General features: G+C 34.6%; 1 protein-coding gene across 1 annotated transcript in view; it reads left to right on the top strand.

The window, feature by feature from the left end:
• LOC140437334 (glutamate receptor ionotropic, kainate 2-like) overlaps positions 1–9081 on the top strand; it is an 87263-nt gene extending 78182 nt beyond the window's left edge. The window contains exons 16-17 of the mRNA XM_072526808.1: positions 5264–5410; positions 8836–9081. Of these exons, the coding sequence (XP_072382909.1) occupies positions 5264–5410; positions 8836–9036 (348 nt within the window). The 3' untranslated portion in view covers positions 9037–9081. The remainder of the gene's footprint in view (positions 1–5263; positions 5411–8835) is intronic.
• The last annotated feature ends 8501 nt before the right edge of the window (positions 9082–17582 follow it).

Genomic DNA, 17582 nt, shown 5'->3' with positions numbered 1-17582 from the left:
GCGTTTGCTGTCAGTGCTATGATCTAGGCGAGGATACGATGCGATGGTCTCCGTTATGAACGTACCGTTAGAAACAAGCTTAAGTGCTATAAGACGCTTGGATCAGGGTGAGTCAGTAAAGAAGATTGCTGGTGACCTAGGTGATGGAGAACTGACTGTGGGACATTGGAGACGTAAACGAAACGATATTGAACAATAGGTTAATAAAAGTGTGAGGGGTGGAAATGATTTTTTGCGGAAAACTAGGAAGAAAGGAGAATACGAACAGACTTTTGAAGCCTTATTTTTATGGTTTTACAATCTCCGAGGGTTGGGAAGTCCAATTAGTAGCCACATACTTCAAGCTAAGGCTGTGGATTTTCACAAACGGTTTAAGGAAGGCAAAGAAAATTTTACTGCACATGATGGTTGGCTCAACAGATGGAAGAAGAGGTATTTTATCTGACAACTGAATATTTCAGGTAAAAAACTTTAGGCCGATTCATCTGAAATTGAGCCGTTTAATTTAAAATTGAGAGATCTCATTTTAGAGCATTGCCTCAACGTTCAGACCAAATCTTAAATTTTGACGAAACCGGTCTCAATTTCAAAATGCTTTCAGCCAAAACACTGGCAGCTCAAAGTGAAAAAACTGCGCCTGGATACAAAAAAGCAAAGAACAAGAAATAACTCTTTTGATGTATAGCAATTCTTCTGGATCCTTAAAATTAAGACCTCTATTTATTGTAAAATCAAAGAATCCAAGGGCTTTTAAAAATATTTAAGTACACTGCCTACCTACCATGTACAGGATTGAACATAGTACGTCGGTGGATTGCCAAATTTTTAAAGATTGGTTTTTGACGAGTTCATTTGCATTGTTGAGGCGTGCTTAAAAAATAAAAACCTACCAAGAAAAGTTATTCTTTTTTTGGACAACGTGCCATCTCATCCAGATGCAAGCTCGTTGGCTAGTGGTGAAATTAAAGCTATTGTCTTGTCACCAAATGTCACACCTCTTATTCAACCTCTGGACCAAGAAGTTTTAGAGGCTATGCAACGGAACTATCGTCGAAAACTTCTTTATGTGTTGTTGACCTGGTTGGATAAGCGAATGACTGTGACAGCAGCCCTTAGAAAGATCACCGTTAAGAATGTGTCTTACTGGATAACTTCAGCAAGGGATAATGTGAGAGTATTAACTTTGCAACAGTCGTGGCGAAAGCTTTTTCAAATTGAAGCGAAAAGTGATAGAAAAGATAACAATAACTGTATTGCTGAAATAGTAGACCTCACTAATCAGTTACCAACGGAACTGCTGATAAATTACGAAGACGTCAACGAGTAGATTATGTGTAAGATTAGCAAATGGAACTGACTAATGATGCAACATGGTTATCAACCCACACAATGTGACTGAGGATGATACAGATGATATAATCGAGAAAATATCTCACTCCGAAGGATTGAAGAAGATTTGAGCTGCCCCCGCCCACATTGAGCAACAGGAAGAGTCAACCCCTACCGACGTCCTTCATCTTCAGTGATCGCGCAACATCTCAGCGTCAAAACGAGGGCAGAATTTAACGCAGAAATCTATCTAAGACTTTTTTAAAACATGAAGATGATCCAGTACGTAAATGTTTTCCGATCTATATATTTTAACTATCTACTCTGTATACAGGTTTACATACTTCAAATGTACATAATAAACTAATTACATACTTCATAACTGTTGAATATTTGTTATTTTAAGCAAATACCCGGATTATCCGAGTTTTTCGGTATCCGAAATATGCGCGGTCCCAATTAGCTTGGATAATCGCGTTGCACTGTATGTAATTCCCACTAAGATATTAAATAATACCAGATCATTTAATTTTTAACCATCAACAAAAATGTAATATATGATGACAAGTATGAATTTGATGGTAATATGATCTTCACAGATATCGCCGACGCACTACATATTTCTTTGTAGATAATAGTTTTTAGATATCATGAATCATTTTTTAATGGTATTTATGCGGATGTAACCTTATTTTTTTAATAATAATATGTTCTTGTAATGGCATAACTTTGATTATTTGGTAAACCTACACTATACACCACAAGAAATTAAATAAAAAATCATTAAAACGTGTTTGTTAATAAATTCACTGTATAAGTAACTACGATAATATTATATTCCGTATCATAGCAAAAACTTGTTAAGCAGCGCCGATTGACATAATCGAGTAGTAAAATGTTATACATAAAGATGTAATATCTATCTTCGCTTACTTAGTCTACTTGTAATAAAGTTATTAGAATTAAATGGGAAACCGGTCTTGATGCATGGCCTTTACTTTATCTATATCCTTAGTTATGCTTGAAATTTGAAAATGAATAATAACCAAAAAGTAATTTCACTCCAGTACAAATATCTTGAATAAAAATTAAAAAATCTATAATAAAAAGTGATCAATGAAAAGACATCGAATACTAAACAAATCTATAAACTTTATTTATAACCCATTAAGATTACAGGCCGTTATTCTTGATTGTATCCTTTTTTGTTACTCCCCTCAACCATTTAAGTTTTCTTATTTCCGCTACATGCATTCGGTTTTTCTTCTTTCATTTTAACTGCCTAAAATTCTGTTTTGTACATCATAGCTATTTTTATAACAGCTTTCTGTCAAATTCTTTATTTAATAAACTGTCAAAGTATTTTAGTATTTTCATCTCTAGTCTGTTTAAAATCTTTTGCTTTCTTTGATCTATATTTGGCTATTTTATATATATTGGCTTCACCTTTCCTGGCATCAAGTTGAGCTTGATGCTATTGCTACTCTCGCTTCGTTTTTTAAGTAGTTTTGAACATTCCGTGTTTCGATCTTAATAGTTTTGGACGTGTTCACTTTCGGGTAGGTACTAACTTGTATCAGGTAAATTCTTTACATCCCTTGTTTTTGGTTTTCACTACCAGTGTTTGTCTTAATAAGAATGAATGCGGTAGTGTCTTATTGCTTTCCGCGTCATAGTGTTACGACCAGGTGAATCAATATGTGATTGTCGCCCGTGAGTGTCTGATTCCAAGCCTACTAAAGATCATCCCAACAGCCTTAATTCAGTACTGACATTCCTGTTGCCTAATGTCACATCCTCAGTTAAACCACAGATACTTATTTGGCTAGACCTTTATTCGTACTTGTCCTGGGTATCTAGAGGAATGTTTCGTATCAGTCATTAGGACATACCGTATCGGAGTTCCCCGCCTAGTATGTCTTATAAAAAGTACTGAAAGGCCTCTACTCGATTCAGAGCCCCTCCATATGTAAGCTAGACCGGATGCGGATCTATATATCAGGAAATAAATACTAAGATTCAAGCAAGCTTAATTATTAGATCAAAGTTGCTAAAAACAAGAATTGCAAAAATGTAATAATCAAAAAGTATTCCAACAAGTTAACTCAAATCTAACAGAAGTAGGAGAAGAAATCTTAATATCAGAAGATGTCAATGAAAAGTGGAGCAATATTCAGAAGGCACTACTAAAGGCTGCAGAAGAAAATTTAAAGCCTGAAAAGACAATTAAAAAACAGAAGTGGATGACTTCAGATATTCTAGCATTAATGGAAGAGAGGAGAAAAGCCAAAGGGAGAAATGAGCCAAAATATCAAGAACTACAAAGTATAATTAAAATAGAGATAAAAAAGGCCAAGGAAAAGTGGTTAACAGATCAATGCATAGAAATAGAAGAGTATAACAGAAAATACCACAGCTTTAATATATATAAAAAAATAAAAGTACTAACAAATACCAAAAAGCGAACACACTATGGGATACTCAAAGATGATAATGGTAATCTCATTGCAGACATCAAAGATAAACTGAGATTTTCGCAAGAATACATAATGAAACTATTCGACAATGATAGAATGATACAAGAAGACCCACAGTAACAAACAGGACCGAAAATAATAATGTGCGAATTAGAATAGGCAATTAGAAATGCAAAGAGCGCAAAATTAGTAAGCCCAGATCAGATACCCACAGAGCTAATCAAAAGCATTGACGAAGAAACACTGCATATACTTTTAGATCTATTCAACAAAGTATATACAACAGGAGTAATACTCGAAGATTGGTTGCTGTCCACGTTTGTAACACTACCAAAGTCAGTACATGCGACAGAATGCTCCAAGTACAAAACAATTTCCTTAATAAGCCACACACTTAAGATATTTCTCAAAATAATACATGGAAGACTATACAAAAAAATAGAAGAATATATATACGTGATACCCAGTTTGGATTCAGAGGAAGAAGAGGAACGAGAGAGGCTCTGTTCGCTTTTAACATTCTCGCACAAAGACGACTAGATATAAACCAGGATCCCTATCTCTGCTTTATAGATTATCAAAAGGCTTTTGATAGAGTACGACATCAGAAACTCGTAAGACTGGTAAAAGAAAAGAATGTGGATAGTCGAGATATACGGGCTATTGTCAATCTGTACTGCAATCAAAAAGCAAAGGTTAGAATCGAAAATGTCGATACAGAAACTATAGAAATCAAAAGAGGTGTTAGACAGGGTTGCGTGATGTCCCCATTGTTATTCAATCTGTAAAGCGGAGCTATTTTTAAGAAAGTAATATTAGAGGAACAAGAGGTTGTATCAATAAACGGAAAAATCGAACAATATAAGATTCGCAGACGACACCGTTGTTTTTGCAGACAGTCTAGAAGTACTGCAACGCTTAGTAAATAGATTACATCAAGTCAGTATAAAATATGGACTACAAATGAACGTTGTAGAAGCGAAAAGGTCATAGAAGTAGGTCATAAAGCACATCAAAACAAGAAAGCTGGAATATTTAGGCCACATTACCAGAGGTGCGAAATATGAGATATTAAGGCTCATATTGCAAGGTAAAATTAAGGGTAAAAGATCCATAGGAAGACGAAGAATTTCCTGGCTGAGAAACCTAAGAGAGTGGTATAGTTGCAGCTCAGTAGATCTTTTCAGAGAAGCCGCCAATAAGTTACGGATAACTGTCATGATAGCCAACCTCCAATTGGAGAAGAAACTACAAGAAAAAGAATAACCAAAAACAAAAAATATTACTGTAAAATTATAAACGTCGTTAGACGCAGTGTAACTAAAACATAGTAAAAAAACTGGACGTATTCTGAAAGTCAGTTATAGTTGTTTCCTTTTTATGTTTGCACCAAACTTCATTTTTGTTTAAGTTTATCCTTAAAATAAATCGTGGATGAAAATTTATATTTTTTTTAGCAAGCTGATGAGGGAGACAGTCTTAAGTTGGGCCTAGCCAATGTCGGCGGTGTGTTCTTAGTATTAGGAATTGGCATAGGTCTGTCGTGTACATTTGCTGTACTAGAATTTCTTTGGAACTGCAGAAATGTTTCTGTTGAAGAACATGTAAGTATATGAACAATAACTTAAAATGTTTTATTTAATTTTAAAATTTTCGTATTAAATAAATTTACAGTCAAGATATAGAATATACTTGTAGAAAAAACACACAATTTCCTAATAGTCCAGTGTATCACAGTAAAAATATGGATTTTGATAAAATTTTGGAATTAACCTCTATTTACCCTTAACTTCAAAATCTATACTATGCCGAAGTGTGCTTTTACCTTAGGGGTGGTTTGTCGAACTTTGTATCTCATTGAGAGTGTTCTGTTCGTATTCCCTCTTCTTACGTCGATGGATACGTTTTTCCTCTCTTCTAAGACGTCCATACTCTTCTTTTTTCTCCGTGTACAACCTGCATCGATGGTTTTTTGATATGCTGCGTTCTTTCTATTTGTGGCCATTTCGCACTCATGATCAAACCAATGATTTCTTTTTTCTGACTTGTTTTTGCCCAATATTTCAACCGATTTCTGTTAAAAATTATCTGGTATATTTGCCCATAGTTGGTTAATGTCTTCCTTCTTCTTCTAAGTTTTTTCTCTTTATTTGATCTTCTATTTGCTGTCTGTATACGTTTTCAATGTTAGGATCTGTTAGTTTATTAATATTGATTTTTTCTCTCTTTCTCCCGATCTCCTCTTTTAAATTTGATATTTTTTCTTTATATCATGCTCTAACTAAATAGTGATTGATCACTATCTATGTTTGTTCCTCAAAAAGACCTCACATCTAATAAGTTAGAGCAGTGTCTTGCATCGATGAATATATGATCTATTTTGTTAATCGTTTCATTATCAGGAGATTTCCAAGTTCCCTTATGTATACCTTTATGAGGAAATCGTGTCCCAGCTATTACCATGTTCTTAGACATCGCAAAGTTTACAATTCATAGACCGTTATCATTAGAGTCTACTTATAAGCTCTCTTTTCCGATGGTGGGCGAAAATATATTCTCTCTTCCGAATTTGGCATTAAAGTCTCCTGCTATTATTTTGATGTCATTTTTTAGGCACTCATCATACTCCCGGTCTAGTGCCTCATAGAACATGTCTTTTTCATCATCCTCTTTTTCTTTCGTTGTAGCATGGATGCTAAAAATGCTAACATTAGCGAACTTCCCTTTAAGTCTTATTCAACATATCGTATGATCATCTATCTATCTATATAAGGATTTTTACAGCTGTCTCCGCCTTCCTTCTTTCAGCCAACGTCTCCAGTCCTTTCTGTTCTGCCATTCTTAATCTCTAAGGTCTCGTCTTTACATGGCCTCGTTCACTTCATCCCTCCATGACCTTCGAGGTCTACCTCTTTTCCTCCTTTCTTTTGGGCTCCAATCCGAAATCTTTGCTATCCACCTTGTATGATCTGTTCTTTTCACATGTCCATACCAAATTAAACGTTTTTCTTCGATGTAGCTGAGTATGTTTTGTTCTACTGCTATTCTTCATTTTATCTCCTCATTTCTGATGCGATCCATTTTTGTCACTCTGCAGCTTCTTCTCATGAAGTCCATTTCAGTTGCTGTGATTTTGGACCTGTTTCGTTTATTTATTACCCAATTCTCTGCCTGCTCCATAGGTCATTATACTGCGTACCAAGGTGTTATAAATTCTCTTCTTTGTATTTCTGGTAATCTGTCTATCCCACAGTACCCCATTCATTTGTTTAATACATGTGTTTGTCTATGCTAATCTGCTGGTTATCTCTTGCTCGGTGGTTCCATTTTTTGAGAGTATGAATCCTAATTATTTGAATTTGTCAGTGCCGTTAATTTCCCTATTATCGTCCATTTCCAAGTTTCTCACTGGTTCTTGCTCTGTTGTTAAATATTCGGTCTTTTCTAGATTTATTTCCAGTCCATTTTTTGTGTATTCCTTTTCTAATTTTCGGAGCATATAGCACAGAGCTTCTTCATCTTGAGCCGTTACCACTTGGTCATCTGCAAAGCTTAATGTGTACAGAAGTTGTCCCGGATTGGTATTTCTATCCCTTCACATTTCCTTTTCCGTGGTTTTAATATTTGTTCGAGGAATATCTTGAACAGTGTCGGAGATGTAGAGCATCCCTGCAATAAGCCTTTTGTGGTCTTAAATTCGTTGGAGTATTTATTGCCGGTTTTAACTTTTACCTTGTTGTTGTAAAGGTTTTTTACGGCTTCTAGTAACCTCTGAGTTATTCCGAGATTTCCTTCATCGTGTTCCATAGTTGTTTTCTGGGGACCGTGTCATATGCCTTTTTTTAATCTATGAATGCCATGTATACTGATCTATTTTTTGCCATTTTTTTTTTTCAATTAATTGTTGGAGTGTATATATGTGGTCTATGCAAGATCTTCCTGCCGTGAACCCCGCCTGATCTTCTCCGATTTTATTTGAGATAGATTTTTCTTTTTTTTTTTTTTTCGTGTTGATCGTATGATCGTATTGATCGTATGATCAATAACTTTGAAATCGATTACACTATGTTTGACCTTGTTGCTTACAATAAATCCGGTACCAAATTTGTGTGAGGTAGGATGTCCACTGTAGTAAATATTGCAGTTATTTTTTTCCAGGATACCTAAGCTAGTCCACCTTATTTCCTGTAAAGCAATGATATCTGCTTTGGCTTTATTCATTTCTTGTATGAGCAGAGCCCTGGCTCCAGGCTGATAAAGGCTTCTTACGCTCTACATGCAAATTTTTAAATCATTATCCTTATTTCGTTTGCAAGTTCGTCGTAGGTTCGACAGTCCGGTTTCTTTCTTTGTAGCTCTCATAACAAAAGGTTTTTTACAGGGTTGGGTAGTTAACCCAACGCCAAACCTCCTTTTCGGAGGGCCATTTCACCCGCTCTCGTCAGTTCCCGACCCAACTTTCCACCTTGGTTGGATACCGGATATCCAGTTGGGTTGCTCGGTTTACAGGGGACACCAGCGTGAAGATGAGAGTCGGATTTGAATAGAAGAGGCTAATTGGAGTATACTTTAATCAACTCCATGTTTTTACATTCTGCCCCTTTATCCCCCATCTATGGAAATTAATAAATTAAAAAATACAGATAAAATTCTGAATGACCAACTTGAGACAAACAGTTCTTCCCTCCTCAACTTATTTAGTTACAGACTATAAAGTATTGGACGCATAACAAAAATAGCTCACTTGAGAAATGCACTCTGCTGAAACAGCTGTAGTGAATTATTTATAATTAAAATTTGTGTTCAGTGTTTTATTGCTTGAAGCATATTTATTTTTATTAATTTTGTCAACCATGACTAATAAATTGTGTGAGCTAAAAATTCTATACATACTTATCGTATATATTTATAGAAAGTTTTATTCTTAAAATTTAATGACGAATCGCTCACTTCAACATTCCAGATTACTTTGCATACAACTTGTATAATATATTATTATTAACCAGCAATAATTTTATTTATTTTGCAGATACCTTATATGGAAGCGTTAAAAGTGGAATTAAAATTTGCTTGTAATATCTTTATTACAAGAAAACGAGTCAAACCACTACTATCTGAAAATAATTCTTCTGAGAATAGTGATAAAGGTGACGAAAAAAATGATAACAAAAACATGTTCCAGAGTATGTTGCGAAGTATTGGTTCTAATCTAAATATAAATAGTTCCTAAAATGGCTAAATTTTATCATAATAAATGAATTTTATTGTAAAGGTATTTTCTCGTTTTATTTTTTATTTCCTACATTTTTAATAAAAAAAAACAGATATTGACAGATCAAAATAATTACTATTATATGAAAATAGAAGTGTACAGAAATAATATATTTTATATTAACACTGATAACTAAAAATTAAAAGGTTAAAATGGGTTAGGGAAATAGATAATCAAACTAAAATTATGATAAGTCATCTACCCCACTTGAAATCCAAAAAGAATTTTTTGAAAGCAGTCTAAACTATTCCAGAGATAAATAAGTGAGCGCTCAATATGAAAGGAGTTCCCGGTGAGTATGTAAAGATTGTGACATGTATGAGGGAAAAATAAATAGTTTTAGAACAGGACTGGGAGATACTGATAAATGCATGTGAAAGTAGGATTGCATCAGGGCTCAGTGCTTAGTCCTTATTTATTCACTCCCGACAGGGAAACTTTTACTTGTACTCACTTATGGAGCGGAAACATTAACACTCACACAAAAGGTACCTAGTGAATAAGATTAGCGTGACTCAGAGGTCTATGGCGCGCCAGATGTTGGGTATCTCTGTGAGAGACCGAATCCCAAACGAAGAAATACGTCGTAGAACAAAAACAACAGACGTCATCAAAAAACTCACGCCACTAAAATGGAAATGGACAGGACATGCCGCCAGATTATCAGACAACCGATGGAGAAAACGTATCGTCGAGTGGAGACCAAGACAAGAAGCACTACGAAGCAGAGGACTCCCACCAACTAGATGGACTGACGACCTGAAGCGTGTTAGCAAGCCGCACAAAATAGGGACAAATGGAAAGAGCTGAGGGAGACCTATGTCCAGTAGTGGACCCATACAAGTTAATGATGATGATGATGATGATGAAGAACAGGGAAACGACATTCTATGGTGCTTAATGTATGCTGATGATTTAGTGTTAGTAGGAATTACTGAAAGGGATTTAATCCTTGGAATGTTTATTTGAAGATGGAGTTACCACTACAAATAAAATGATAACTTTAAATAGTGAAATGTTTGTAAAAAGAAATTAGGCGGGTGGCTTTTGTCGGAAAAGGCCGATTTCATACTCGCAAGCTGACACTTGTTTTAATTGGCAGATTATATTGCCAATATGCTATATTTAACAGTTTACCGAAAGTTTTCCATAAGAACCTACTTATTTATAACAATTTAAGTACGTCGGCGATGTTACATTCATTATAGTCAAACCAAGATCCAATAAGCAATCCGTTCCCAATGTCCCAACCAGTGACGTATTACGTCTCTTGGTATTCGATCATCATTGAGCAGCCATAACAACCTCATATATAAATGACCCAACTACTGACCACCTCCTACTCTTATTATGTGCAACAATCTACATATCTCAATAATATCCCATTTTTAAAAAAAGTAAAATTTTAAATCGATTCCAAGTCCGGATAAAAAAGGAAGGTTATAGCGACAGGCCAGCCCAGTGTCCTATGTAAAAAAAATCTTGCTAAGACACCTATTAAAAAGTCTCGGACGACACAGGACACTTTAAGACGAACTAAGCTATGAAAAGTATTACGAATTGTAAAACATGGAATGTACAAAGTCTCTTCAATAAAATAAATGAAGTGTTAAGTGAGGAATACAGGATAAATATTGATATTGCAGTGATAATAGAAACCAAGAAAAAGGTAGAAAATCAGAAAGTTTCGGGAAAATATTATCACTTCTATAGTGGGGTTCACTAAAGGAAAGAGAGCACAGCAGTTAGTATCAATCTTCATACACCGAAGGTTTAGAAAATATATGGTTATATAACAACTTGGTAACCAATTAGTGAGCCAATAATGAAAGTTAACCTATCAATACAGGTATCCAGAGTTAGTTTCTTGGGAAAATACGGAGTACTTATCTGGTAGGAATCTCTCAGTAGAACCTGTAAGTCCTAGAAAGTGCATCCCCAGGTGGCAGATAGGGAAATGCCCGACCCGGTTTACCAGTGGGTAGGAGGGAAATAAAATACCTGCCATGGACCAACAGGTAATTCACCGAATGATTGCCGGTATAAGCAATCCCCTGCTTACCGACCAACGGCTTCGGGCGGATGAGTCGGTAAATAGTAGGACACTCTTTTATCCTGGAGCTGAGAAATCGACTCCAAAGGCGGAAGAACCAATAAATTGGTCAACGGCAGAAGAATGCAGAAGGCAACGAGAAACCACTGCATTAAAGACTCATGGAGTATCCCTAGAATCGTCATGGCTTATAAAAATGACAATCAACAACCTACTAATCATGGTTCTCGGATGCCAAGATTCGGCAGGGGAAGAAACAACAGTAACGACAGGGCTTCCCAGGCCGTTAGCCAGCGAAATCCCTGTTCACTAAATATATACAAATCCATTTGCAAAATCGCTACATGGAACGTTAGAAGTATGTATGAACCTGAGAAACTGAGGAATATACAGCAAGAGATGTTGCGACTGGAGATTGATATATTCTGAATAAGCGATACAAGATGGATCAGCTCTGGCGAACTCAATACAGACAATGGACGAATTATTCTGGAAGCAGCGACACTCAACACAGATATGGAGTTGCTATGATCCTCAATGAAAAAGTAGCGAGATCAGTAACAGACTTCGTTCCGATGTCCGAAAGAATTATAATGCTGCAGATAGTAACAACCCATGGAAAAATGAACTTAATTCAGATTTATGCGCCAACTGCTAAGAAAAAACAAAACCATCAATACGATCCTCTATAAACAGCTTCAAAACCAAATAAGAAGAAAAATTAGGGAGGCTAAAGAAACCTACTTCTCTGAAAAATGTAAAGAAATAGAAGAACTACAAAACAGATATGATAACTTTAATCTACAAAAATGGAAATATTATATTGGAGACAGAAAAAAAACTACGACGATGGAAAGAGTACATCGAGGAATTATTTCATGACCAGAGAGAAGCTAGTACATCTGTAGAGAGCCAAACGGGAGATGTAGGCCCAGAGATAACCAAATTAGAGGTTAGTCAGGCATTAATGTCAATGAAAACCAATAAATCTGCTGGTCCAGATAAATTACCAAGCGAGCTATTAAAGTTGGTGAACGAGAAAAACCTAGACATAATATTAGAACTGTTCAACGCTATCTATACTACGGGAATCATCCCTAGAAAAATGTTGACATTAGCATTTGTGTGTTTGCCAAAGAAAGTGAATGTCAAAGAGTGCAGTGACTATCGAACCATAAGCTTAATGTCACATACCTTGAAAATTCTTTTGAAAATTATCCACGCCAGAATTCACACTAAACTGGAGCTGGATATTAGTGACACACAATATGGGTTCCGCAATGGTATGGGTACCAGAGAGGCACTATTCTCCTTCAACGTGCTGACGCAGAGATGTTTGGATGTTAACCGCCCTTTTACGTCATTTTTATAGACTACAATAAAGCGTTTGATAAAGTAAAACATGACCGACTCATGGAAATTCTAAAAAATAAAAACCTAGATGAAAGAGATTTAAGGCTAATACCAAACCTTTATTACAATCAGCGAGCAATAGTACGAATTGAAAAAGAGACATCTGAAGAAATAGAAATAAAGAGAGGAGTCAGGTAAGGCTGCATACTATCACCTCTATTATTTAACGCTTATTCTGAAGAGATAATTCGAGAAACTCTGGAAGATGAAACAGTCGGCATAAGAGTAAATGGAGTCTTAGTTAACAACATCAGATATGCAGATGATACAGTAATAATAGCCGATAGTTTATAAGACCTGGAAAGACTCATAAGTAAAATAGTAATGTGTAGTAGGGAGTACCGACTCTCGCTGAATATCAAAAAGACGAAGTTTATGAAAAATTTGTAAAAACAACCATAATACTAACGAAATCTTGACAGTAGAAGGCCAGCAGATCGAAAGAGTAAAAAAGTACACTTACCTAGGAACACTTATAACAGAAAATAATGACTGCACTGCAGAAATCAGTCAGAATCGAAAAAGCACGTTCTAATTTTATGAAAATGAAAAAGGTCCTATGTGGCAAAGATTTAACATTAGCTCTTAAAGTACGCCGCCTAACAAAATGTTACGTATATAGTGTACGTGTACTATGGAGTGGAATCATGGACGTTAAATCTAGACACAATGAAACGACTTAACGCCTTTGAAATGTGGACCTATAGAAGAATTGTGAGGGTTGCCTGGATAGATAGAGTTATGAACAATGAAGTTCTGAGAAGAATAGTTAAAGAGAAGGAAGTTGAACTTACAATTAAAGAAAGAAAGCTACAGTATCTCGGACATGTGATGCGGGGCGAGAAGTATGGCATCCTGCGACTCATAATGCAAGGAAAGATAGATGGCAGAAGAAGCATCGAAAGAAGACAAATTTATACATATAATATGTAATAATATATAATAGACAATAAATAAAGTTTATAACAAAAAAGCATACGGAAATGATATCGAAACAGGTTAGAGAATAAATTAAATATACCAGAATTTGAGAGTATAGAAGAACAAGACGATTACATCAAAAATTGCATACATACGACAGCAAAACAACCGTAGGTCAAATGGAAAACAAAAAAATACCAAATAGCTTTATTGGGTGCATACAGAAATGAAAAAGGAAATAAAAAAAAAGGAAACAATGCCACAATTACCTAAGCTCTCAAACGGTGGCCGGAAAAATACAATTTAAAAAAGCTCAAGCTAGAGTCAGGCAACTGATCTGTAATTAAAAAATGACAAATGGGAAAGAATAAATACATCTCTGGGAGGTAAAAAAAGTACAGAAAGTTGGAAACTATCAAAAACGTGAAAAAAGGGAATACCAAATATATAATACAGTAGACTCCCTCTATAACGAGAACTGAAATGGCAGACTAATTACCTCGTTATAAGCCGATCTCGTTATATCAGACAACAATAATACTGTGCATACATATGAATATGTAGTTTTCTAAAACATTAACTTCCTATAGTGAAGCCATTCGGAGCAATATAAGATGCTAATAAATATTGTTTGTGAATGAGCTTTAAATTCTATAGGAGAAACACTCACTCATAATAGTTTATTTAGGTGCTGGTATAATTTTAATATGAAAATAAGTTATATGTAAATTTATCAATTAATATAAACACTGTGTGTATGCAATCAAATTACGGTACCTGTGATGTTGATGTAACAATTCTTCTTCTTCCGCAGTGCACTGGGGTTGGCTCGGGAACAGAATCTTCTCAAAAGGTCACGTGGTCAGATTACACAAAAAATACTGGAGTGTTTAGCGCGCTGATTTATACAAGACTAAGACTAAACTAAGATTGAAGTGCGTGTCGTCTTCTAGCTTCGCTCCCTTCAGACTGCTAGGGGGCGGACTGTACAGGTCCGTATTAATTCACGATTGACAAGACATACACACACGTTAATTAAAGAATTAAATATAAAAATAAAATAATAAAAATTATTAATAAAAAACTAAGAATATATGTGGAGGGACGTAACAGTTTGAATGGCGTTTTTGAAAAAAAGTTGTAGTTTTATTGGCAATCAAATTACATTAAAACAAAAAAAAGTTGTTTACTTTTATTGTCAGTGATATACGTTAAAACAAAAAATCTGTTCTTACATTTTTTTCCAACTATATAATGTATAAAGCGGAGTTTACATTGGTATAGTTACTTGCACCAGTTACTTGTACAAGTATATCCAGGACAGTTCACATACGCAAGTTGACATGCTAGTAAGTGTTTACACATAAAAGATTATTTATTTGCCAGTTCCCGACGAGCACCAGATGTGTAAAGATGAAACCTTTCCATTGCCGGCGCCGTGCTTTGTGCAATAATTCAAAATTAATAATTAAAAATCGCATTAAAAAAATTATGTTGCGAATATCGAGAATTTTAATTGAAGAAGCTGTTAATTTGATTGAAGAAGAAAAATGTCGTCCAAAAAGGATATGGATTCGAAGGTGGATTGATAGAAGAAGTACAAGAGGGGCATCCACTCTTCTTTTAAAAGAACTTCATATGGAAGATCCTGAAGAATATAAATTATGCCTTCGGTTGACACCGAGTAAATTCAAATACTTGCTAAATATGGTTCTGCCTAGAATTCAAAGAAGTGACACGCTTTTAGGAGACGCCTTACCAGCGCACGTTAAATTAGAAGTTACCCTCAATTTTTTGGCAACAGGAAGGAAATAGGAAGGACAGTAGGCAAGTAAATAGATGGGCTAGCTATTTACTTACATTGGGTTAGTTGTTGCCTTACAAGCTACTGGTACAAGCAACTAACCCGTTTACTATACCAATGTAAACTCCGCTTAAAGCGTATTTTCAAGGATAACATAAATTATTGCTTCTGCAATTGGAAGAAGTCTGTCATTTTTGACTGCTTTAAATTGTCCAGTATCATTCTATCTATCATATTTTCTAAAGATGTGAAACAGTTGAATTTATTGTAAAGAAGTTTATTGCGGGCAGAAGTTAAGGTTTATTGCGGAGCCGTTTAAAGAAGTAAAGAAGTTTATTGCGGGCAGAAGTTAAGGTTTATTGCGGAGCCGTTTAAAAAAGTATTTATTTAGAGCCACGGCCAGGTCAAAAACGTAAAAAAAACACATTTTTCGATCTTATTTTCCCTCGTTATAACCAAATTTGCCTCGCTGTAGAGGGTTATAGTTCAATAGAAATTTCACGGGATATCTAATGTACCTCGTTATAAGCGAAACCTCGTAATAACCATGTTCGTTATAGAGGGAGTATACTGTATCACCAATAACGGCCCAAACATTGCAAATTACTTTGCAAACATGAAAATGAAAAAGAGAAAAGAATTTAAAACCAGTGAAAACATGAATGACCAGATTTTAATTCAAGGCTTTCACCTCAGACTAAATCTAAAGAAGTAAAGGACGTTTTTAAATTACTAAGAAACGGGAAAGCTCTAGGTCTAAGAAATCTAGAGGGAGAACTAATTAAAAACAGAACAGATAAGATATACTCTCTATTAAAAGATCTGTTTCAGAATTGTATCAATAAATCGGAAGTCCCAGAAGAATAGAAAATATCCTACATATCGAAAATACACAAAAAATACACTAAGTAGAAATGAAGTTAATAAAAAACAGAATTAAAAATGAATACAACGAAATGAACGCAGAACAACAAGCCGGATTTACAGCGGGACGATCAACCATTTGATTATAGGTACTGTCACAAATAATAGTAAAAAATTTAGCACATTATCAAAAAATTTATATAGTATATGTTCTTAAAAAAAGCGTACGATAGCGTCCATTTAAGTAAACTCTGAGAAACTCTACAGCTCTCGATCATCAATATATAATTAATAAAAGCAGTAAAATCACTCTACGAGAACAGCAAATTACAATTCCAGAATTTTACATAACAAATACTAAAACAAAGATGTTGACTGTCACCAACATTGTTCAAAATATACTTGGGCAGATCACTAGCTACTTGGAAAAAATGCCATAGCATGGATGACGATACAACGTTACATACCCTGTTAATTAGAAGATCAAATTATTGTAGTACAGGATATACACGATATAGAATATAGATATTAGACCAGGGAAATAAGCAAAAAAAGTACCCTGTTTTTGACGCTCGTCCAGCCAGGCAAACGACAGTTGTTTTGAGTAGTATGGACCACTGTAACAAAAACTTATATGTTTCCTGCAGTCGATTTTTTGAACTTATTTAGTTATTAACAAATTAAAGTCAAAAAACGGAAAATATTTGCTTTTTTCGTCCATCACCAAAAAATGAAGCATTTTAAACAAATTTTAGAAGAGGAGAAACTTATAAGTCATATAAAAACCTTTAAAATGGCGTTTTCTAAATGTTTCTATCCCTATTTGTTGCCTGGGAAGTTGAAAAATAAGTCAAAAATTTCGGTTTTTTATAAATGTTAATAACTTTTTTGAAAATAAACTTATAACATTTATATTTCATGGAATGCTGTGCCTTGTAATGCTTAAAATATGGTTAAAATTTTAAATTGATCGGTCAAATAGTTTAAAAGTTATTTTATTTGTTTATCCCAAATTAATTTTTTTTGTAACAATATGTCAGAAAATTATATAGTTTTAGAAATTCTAAGGGTAGTTTCTGAAAGCAGAAGGCTTTTTTTTCTATTATTAACATTAAAAAAAATTAAGAAAATTTATTTTAAATATTGCAAAATAATTTTGCAAAAACATGTCGCTTTTTTGCTTATAAACAATTAGAATAACTTTTTAACCATTGTCTGCAAGAATATTATTTTTTTATATTTAAAAAGCCTTAATTTTTTCACAATTTTAAAAGAAAAAAAATTGGTGCTAAAATAATTTGGGACAAAGTTAGCCTCTTTTTTTATTTAATTCATAGCAGCTTTGTTTATAACAATTAAGCAATCTAATTAGCGTTATTTATAAGCACATACTTTATAGTTTTAACGTACCAAATTTTAAAAAGATTGCCCTTCAATGAAATCGTCCAC

The sequence above is a fragment of the Diabrotica undecimpunctata genome, chromosome 3, assembly GCF_040954645.1.
Source record: "Diabrotica undecimpunctata isolate CICGRU chromosome 3, icDiaUnde3, whole genome shotgun sequence".
Taxonomy (NCBI): Eukaryota; Metazoa; Arthropoda; class Insecta; order Coleoptera; family Chrysomelidae; genus Diabrotica; species Diabrotica undecimpunctata.
This window is presented reverse-complemented; position numbering and strand designations above follow the sequence as displayed.